The 8,286-nt window shown below is 36.2% G+C and overlaps 1 protein-coding gene across 1 annotated transcript; it reads right to left on the bottom strand.

The window, feature by feature from the left end:
- Window positions 1–5,629: 5,629 nt before the first annotated feature.
- Window positions 5,630–7,767, bottom strand: LOC131066297 (uncharacterized). The gene is made up of 3 exons (XM_058001023.2): window positions 6,899–7,767; window positions 6,400–6,469; window positions 5,630–5,995 (listed from the first exon to the last, which is right to left on the bottom strand). Exons 1-3 carry the CDS (start codon window positions 7,765–7,767, stop codon window positions 5,630–5,632), a joined length of 1,305 nt encoding a protein of 434 aa, XP_057857006.2.
- Between the last annotated feature and the right edge of the window lie 519 nt (window positions 7,768–8,286).

Raw genomic sequence — 8,286 nt, 5'->3', positions numbered from 1 at the left:
TGTGGCATTCGGCCCATCGAAAATCGGCATAACTCAAAAAATACTCATTTGATAGTAAAAGATACCCGATGAGTCCTCCTTTACGGTCCGCACCTCTTTCCTCATTAGGATACTTTACCGGGCATCGAAATAACTTGGTTGATGTTTTACCGATTCCTCGATGACATCGTCTTCTATTTTGTAAACCCTTTCATTGTTCCGCTCTATCGGCATAGCATTTCCCGACGAAGTCTCCTTGTTTGAATTTTGCCTTAACTTCTTCATCAGGCATCAGGACAACATGTAAACACCTCTTGCCGATGGATATAAGTTACCTCGATAAGATCTTGAACTCTACATTTACCTCTTCTTTATCGGCATAACTCCAGCCGATATTGTCGCCTGCCTAGCTTTCCTCTATCGGGTATCGATGTAGCTATTTTGGTTCCTTTTCGAAGGTTAACATTTTCTCTGATGAGCCCATCTTACTTCTGGTCCACACCTCTTTCTTCTCGGCTCCCCTATTCATCCCATCGGACATCAGGGTAACCCAATATTCCCGTCTCTCGATACTCTGATAATTAAAACATTTCATCCACACTCTTCCTTATTAGTGAGGGTCATATCGATAGCTTCATCAGCTATTGGTATAACAACTTCTTTGCACTTCCAATATTGAATTCTTTTGCCGATGGATATACCCTCTTACTTACTCCTCGGTATAAGCTACCCCAATGATAGCGCCTCATTTCTTTTGCGCACTGATTTATTTGCCATTTGAAAAACCTGCTTGGACCGCATTCTAATAGATCGGCGGATGTTATGCCGATAGATCGTTGTACTATTTTGGCTATGCAATCCTATCGAGATAACCTATGTCGATAGTTTAAATTTTACAAATTTGAAAATTACCATAAATGTCAATGGCTCCAATTCTTCATAGAGGGTGTATGTAAGCCAAAGGCACTTCTAATTTCATCATACTGACTCCTCTGATATTTGCCAGAATGCTGATATGATGGACTCTTTATGCAGTCTTTACTTAGTGCTCTCCCTCAATGTGCCCAAGTGACCTCTATCCATTCATGAAACAATTGATCCTTGGATAGCTCCATTTTCTTCAGTGATACTCCTGCATATAAAAACCAACAGTAAATACCCTTATGATGAAATTATATGTAAAAACATCCATATATATCACAGAAATATTTTGTAAAAATATGTGCTAACAATGGCTCTTTCTGGGGATGTATGTTCCTTCTAGAGACATAGCAAGATCTCAGCTATCTCTGGAAAGTAGACCAAGACAAGATTTGAAACACATAACAAAAAAAGAAAACTATGTTATTATGATACAAGAAATACTCCCTGCTTGTCAAAACAAAAAATGTTTGAGGTATTGAGCATGGATTGGAAATTCCTGCACCATACCACCAATATCCTGCAAGAAATATGAGTTTTCTCCATTTTTCTCAAAGATGATATAGGGTCCCAGCCAGAGCGCATCAAATTTTTCATGTTTTCCTTTGTCTTGGTCTTTGGCATTCAATTTAAGTACCCATTCTCCTTCTTCAAATGTTCTATCACAAACCCTTTTATCATGTAAAGCTTTAACCATATGTTGCCTCTGAATGTTTCTTTTATGAGCCTCTTTTCTACATTCATCCAACTCAGACAACGCCATCAACCTTTCCCCCATGAAGTTTACTTCTTCTGAACATTCTTCTATAACAAATTTATAAACTAGAAGCAAATTATTTAAGGGTAATCTTGCTTCCTTTCCATATACAAGCTCATATGGGGAAAATCTTGTTGACTTCTTGACTGTCACTCTGTTAGCCCATACTGCTAAGACCAATTTTGAATCCTGAGCTCTTTTATTATCATCCAACATACTTCTGATAATCTTCAGCAAGTTCTTATTGATTGATTTTGCTTGTCCATTTCCTTGGGGATGGTAAGGTGATGAATAAGACAGAGTGATGCCATAATTTTTATAAAAATCAGAGAGCTCCTTGGATCTGAAGCACAACCCATTGTCTACCACAATCTTCCAAGGTACTCCAAATCTGGTCAGAATGTTTTCCAAGAGAAACTTTGTCACCATTTTGCTTGTAGCCTGTCTTGTGGGAATAGCTTCAACCCACTTAGTAAAATAATCAGTAGGCACCAAAATCCATTTATGCTCACCACTAGAATTATTTTCTATTTCCAAATACCCCACATTTGGAATGGCTCTTATGCATGTATAGGTCTGAAAGGAATAGCTTCATTATACTTGAGCTTCCCTGAAAACTTTTGACAAGCTTCACATTTTCTGATATAAGTATGACAATCCTTGAAAACTTGAGGCCAATAATAACCGGTATTAAGAATTTTATGAGAAGAGGTTTTGGCTGAGAAGTGGCCTCCACATACACCTTCATGTAAGTCTTTTAAAACTGCAGATGCCTAATACTCATCTAGGTACAATAAGAGAATATCATCTCTATTTTTCTAGTATAAATCTCCATTAAGTAATGCATACTTAGATGTTTGAAGCTTTAAAGTTCTTTTCTGACTATCATTTAAACTATCAGGACACTTCATGTATTTTAAGTAATAAATAATATTTGTATACCAAAGGCACCTCTCAATTCTCATTTGTGCATCTTTCAACTCTATTTCATTTACATGTGTTGCTTCAAGGTTGGATTCTGCCATCAATTTTGCTAAACCCTGACCCCTCACCAACTTTGTGATCTGTATATCAATATTGAATTCTTGGATCTGGTTTATCCATCTGCATCTCCTTCCAGTGGTCTTTGATTGTCTAAAGACGTCTTTAACAGCAACATTTGGTACATATGCAATAACAGTGGCACCAACCAAGTAGGGTCTAAAAGCTTTTATTGATTTCACAAGAGCATAAGCCTATTTTTCATTCAAATCATAGTTCAACTTAGATGCTTGCAATGTTTTGCTAAAGAATGCCACTGGCTGCTCATGGCCCTCGTCATTCTTCTATAACATGATAACAGCGATAGTATGGAATGAAGCGAATGAAAACACTTGGAAATTTTTGGAGAAATCAGGGGACTTTAACACAGGGGCTTCCTTGATGGCTCTTTTTATGTTTACAAAAGCTTCAAGGGCTTCATTAGTCCACTTTATTTCAGCACCCTTTTTTAGCATTTTAGCAATAGGTTTTGCATATTTTGGAGAAGTTTGAAACAAACCTTCTCACAAAGTTAATTTGAGCGAAGAAAGATTGAATTGCCTTAACTGTTTTAGGGATTTGAATCCTATCAATAGCAGCAATCCTTTATGGATCAATTCTCACACCATCTTTTGAGACAATATGACCTAACAATTTCCCTTCAGTAACTCCAAAATAACACTTTTTGAGATTTAAAGATATACCATATTCTAATGCTCTAATAAAGATTTTTTCTAGGTCATGGCAACGGTCTTCTGCCTTTTTAGAATAAGCAGTCATATCATCCTGGTAAACTTCCAAAATATAATCAATCAACCTCTCAAAGGCTACATCCATAGCCCTCTGGAATGTGGCTCGTGCATTTGTCAGTCCAAAAGGCATCCTAGCATAGACATAGGTACCCCAAGGTGTGGTGAAAGCGGTTTTGATTTTTTCTACTTCCCTAACTTTGACTTGATTATACCCTAAGAAACCATCCATCATAGATAATAATTCATTTCGAGTGACCTTTTGCAAAAGAGTCTCCATGTTAGGTAAAGCATAATTATCTTTTAAAGATGAAACATTTAAATTCCTAAAGTCCACACACAATCTGATATCACCATTCTTTTTTCTGACTGGGACCAAATTTGACACCCATTTTGAATGCCTTATGGGCTCAATAATACCAGCATTTCTCATTTTCATCAATTCTTCTTTCATCTTGGGAGCCAAAGTAGGATTGATTGGTCTTTGCTTCTATCTGAAAGGCTTTGCATCAAGCTTCAAGGGTATTTCATGCTGGAACAGGTCTTCCCTGTATGCTTTAAGGTCATCATATGACCAAGCGAAGACATGCATGTACTTCCTTAGCAAGTTAATCAATATTGTTCTAATTTTTGGTGTGAGCCTTTTTCCAATATATACTTCTCTTGGATTGCTTTCACTCCCTAGGTTTATTTTTTCAACATCCTCACATCCTCCTAAATTAGGTCTGAAACTCACTACATCTTTATCATCAAACATTCTTTCAAGCTCTATCAATCCTTTTGGAATTTTATTTATTTTTAGCTGCAATACCTCTTGCCCAAGTACAGTCCCTCTGCCATCAATTTCCTCCATGAGTCCATTCCAATCAATCAGTTGGTGCTCATATTGATCCTCACAAAACAAAAACTTTAGCAAATCCTTGTAATCATCAAATACTTGCCAACTCTCTATATTGTCAAGGACTAATGGTCTGGTCTTAATTTCTACTTGGGTAATATCATCAAAAGGGATATCATTAAGTTGGATTGCCAGGTTAGCCATAAAGTCTACCAAAATGTTAATTTCCCTTTCAATCCAATTTATGGAGAAAGCATCAAAAAGTTCAATGTAATCCCAAACCTCATTCCTGTAGCTTCTTAATTTTGTATTTTTTGTAGAAAATTTGCCTCTAACTTGTGAAACGGCTAATTCTGAATCACCATAAACTATTAGTAACTTTATGCCATGTTTATTTTCTATTTTAAGTCCTAAAAAAAGAGCCTCATATTCAGCAATATTATTAGTACACTCAAAAGATAACAAGAAAGAGTATTTAAAAGATTTTACATTAGGTGAGATAAGTACAACTTCTGCTCCATTTCCATCCTTACTACAGGCACCATCAAAATACAATTTCCAAATTAAATTTTTAATCTGTTTAACCATTTCTGTAATTTAATCAACTTTAAAAGGTTTAAAAATACTTACCTGAAAGTTGTCCATATCTGAGTGGCAAAAGAAAGTCATTTCATCAGGATCAACCTCTTCTATGAGGTAGAGGGATCTTGGTTCTCTGTTTATCCTCACCTCTGTCCCTTTTACTAGAATAGTGGCATATGATAAGTCAAGATGGACATGTCCACCCATCAAATTAGACCATTGCTTGGACAGCAACATCCCATAGTTCGCAAGCACTTGTACAACTGTGATATCTGTCTTATATGCAGTGTCTCGGTAGGCTGGGAATTTGAACTCAACGTCCTTCATAATTCCTACTACAGGAACTGACCTATTGTCCATGGCATAGCATTTACCATATGGTGTATCAACATGCAATCCCAATTCCTTCATGATGTCCTCTGGCATGATATTTACCATTGTTCCTGAATCTATCATGCAATTTTTTAGCATTTTTGTGTTTATCAACAATGTTAAATATAAGGGATCTACCTGAGTGAGATTTTTGGTAATAGACGTGCCAAGATACACCACAGGAGGATCTTCTTTTTATTTAGGATTTTCCTTAATGGCATCGCCCACATTTTATATGATTTTCAAAGTCTCATTCTTGTAATCTGGAAATTTCATTATTTCTAACAAAGGCATAGATATCTTCACCTAGGATAGCGCTTGAGACATGAATGAGTTACAATTTTAATTAGGCTTACTTACTTGTTTCTTTTCCATAGGCTTAATGAGCTCTAGCATTTCCATTTGTTTAGTCTATTCTACTTCTTTCCCTTTCTTGGCACTTGTATCTTTGCCCTTGGTTGTGTCGTTATTGGTCCCATTTGATTTTGTGACCTTGGCAAAAATGCATGTTGGCTTACCATGCTCATTATTGACATTCCTATTTCTCACCTGATAATTGCTTTTCACTTGTTCTACAGCTGCAATCGTGAAAGCTTTCTTCTCCTCTTCAGTCAAGTTTCTCAAAGAAGGCACTCCTTCCTCTTTAAACAATTTTCTCAAGGTAGGGGTATCTTCATCATCATCAGAAAAGACCTGTTGTATACTATATTGCAAATTCTTCCTTCTTTGATGCACATCATATTTTTTCTCCTCCTTAGATGAATCCTCATCTCTTCCCTAATATGGATCAGGCGAAAGGGCATTCATAGTTGGTTCATAATCCTCATTTTGATCTTCCCCTTCTATCAAAACCTAGGTAATCATACACTGATCTGCAATATGAGGCAAATTAACACATCACACCATGGATAATCATCTACAAAGTTTGTGTCTTTCTTTAATGGATCAGGAGTCTATTTGTTTGCATTAGGCTTTATTGGCTTTCCATCCTTCCAATTTGTGTTATATGGCATGTCATGTAACCTTGGCCTATTATAATTCATCTGCTTATTATTTTTATATGGTGGTTTATCATTGGGATTTTGCTTATCCCTTATGTCCTTAAGCATGTCTATGATCTGAGTAAATTCATTCTTAGGAGCCCTCAAATTGTATAACTTTGGATCATCTCTCTGGCCCACCTTCCCAGCAACTCTCATGTTATTCTCAATGGTAACAACTGTTATGAAAGCTTGTTGTAAAGTATCAGGCCTATGAGATAAAATCTCATAGTGAGTTTTGTTGTCAAAGGCACTCATGTAAAAGTTAATCAAAAAAGAATCAACAGGTCTAATATTTCTAGGTATTCTATTTAACACTTTATTAAACCACTTATTGAATTCAGCAACTGATTCATTTTGATTCTTTTTTATACTTGTTAACTCATGGGATGCAAATGAAGGATCATTATGATATCCAAATTCCTCCAAGAATAGAGTAACAAACTCCTACCAACTTCCAATACTTGCATCAGGAAGGCTCCTAGACCACTCTCCTGCATCTTCTGTCAGGGACTGAACAAACAATTTCATGAAAATATCTTCATGAAGAACCTCAAATTCTTCAATATTATTTTTTATATTAAGTGCATGTTGTTCTGTAGAATCTTCTCTATTTCCTGAGAATTTGGGAATAGCCAACCTTAAATCATTTGGGATTTTATTTGGATAACCAATAATGCCAGTGAAATCCAATTGTCTGTATCTTTCAATAATCGTAGGTCGTCTATATCCTTGATTATTATTCTGTGAATTTAGATTTCCAACGTTCTTATTTCTATTATTTCCATTTCCTCCATAATTATTATTACCACCATTGTTACCATGATTTCCATTGTTACCCCCATTGTTATTATTGTTTTTGTTATTACCTCCATTATTATTATAATTACTGTTGTTTCCACCATTACCAGTCCCATGATTGCCATTATTATTGCCACCATTATTTCCATTATTGTTCCTTTGTCTAGTGCCATCATAGTCATTTCCTTCCCTATAATGCGTATCTTTTCTCCAACCACCTCTTTCATGTTCATTATGATGTCCTCTATTTCCTTCTCTACTCCCTTGTTCATATAAAGGATTATGAAAGCTTGTGAAGCATTGATCAACTCCTTTTCTATATGGGGGGTTGTATTTAGGGATAGTAGTTTCCTTGGATTCACTTGTTCCATCCTTACTTTCTTTTGAATTTTCACTACTGTTTTCAATAATGATATTCCTTTCTATACTCAGCTTTGCTAAGATTTCATCAGGTTGTCTCTTCAAAGCACGAGCCAATCCTAGTTCCTGGGCACTTATATATGCTATCTCGAGGACAAAAGTATTCCATTTTGAGTCATCTTCCTCTTGTTGGCTTCTGAGATGCCTATATTGTTGCTCCTCAAAACTAACACCTAAAAAAGGGTCATAAAAATCATAATTGTTATCATGTGTACAGTGAATAATTGGAGGTTCCCAATCCTTGACACCTTCCTTTTCTTCCCTTCTAGGGAACTCTTTATGTATCATAGATTCTTATATTGAGGACTTCTTCTTACCCTTGTCTAATCTCCTCCTTGGGCTCAATTCACAATGATCTTCTGGTTTTTTCAAATATCTCCTCCCATTCATGATTGAGATCAAAAAATGCCTATGATTTTCTCTTAATCTGTTGTAGGATATAGTATTGTTCATCAACCTTATAGAGTCGCCACCCCTCCTCAAGGGAAATGAAATCACACTTAATCTGAGTTCCTTCCTTCCAACAGAGTATGAAACAATCTAACAGGATTCAAAAAGTCTTATATTACAACTCCCCAGCAGAGTCGCCAATCTGTTGTTTCCCAAAACCACAGATTGGAAAACCTAAGTATTTTCCATGCCCTTAATTGATCCAAGTAGCCTTGGCCAATGAACAGGGATGGTCAAAGACCAAATCCCTCTGCACTTAAGGCTCCACTGAACCTAGGTGGGTATACCTCTCCCTCTCAAGCACAAAAAGAATTATTTAAAGTGGATTTAAGCTTTATGATTAGCAAATGCAAAACT

The sequence above is a fragment of the Cryptomeria japonica genome, chromosome 8 (assembly GCF_030272615.1).
Source record: "Cryptomeria japonica chromosome 8, Sugi_1.0, whole genome shotgun sequence".
Classification (NCBI taxonomy): Eukaryota; Viridiplantae; Streptophyta; class Pinopsida; order Cupressales; family Cupressaceae; genus Cryptomeria; species Cryptomeria japonica.
The sequence above is the reverse complement of the archived record's forward strand: the minus strand, read 5'-3'. Positions and strand labels throughout refer to the sequence as shown.

Bases quoted from the DNA above. Each gene is read 5' to 3' on its own strand.
- LOC131066297 (XM_058001023.2), bottom strand. From the start codon at position 7,767: ATGATACATAAAGAGTTCCCTAGAAGGGAAGAAAAGGAAGGTGTCAAG. The intron at 6,470-6,898 runs GTTGGCTATTCC...TTTATCTCATAG, and splicing joins AAAATCCCAAATGATTTAAG to GCCTGATACTTTACAACAAG. The intron at 5,996-6,399 runs GTGGGCCAGAGA...GATCCATATTAG, and splicing joins ACATGAGAGTTGCTGGGAAG to GGAAGAGATGAGGATTCATC.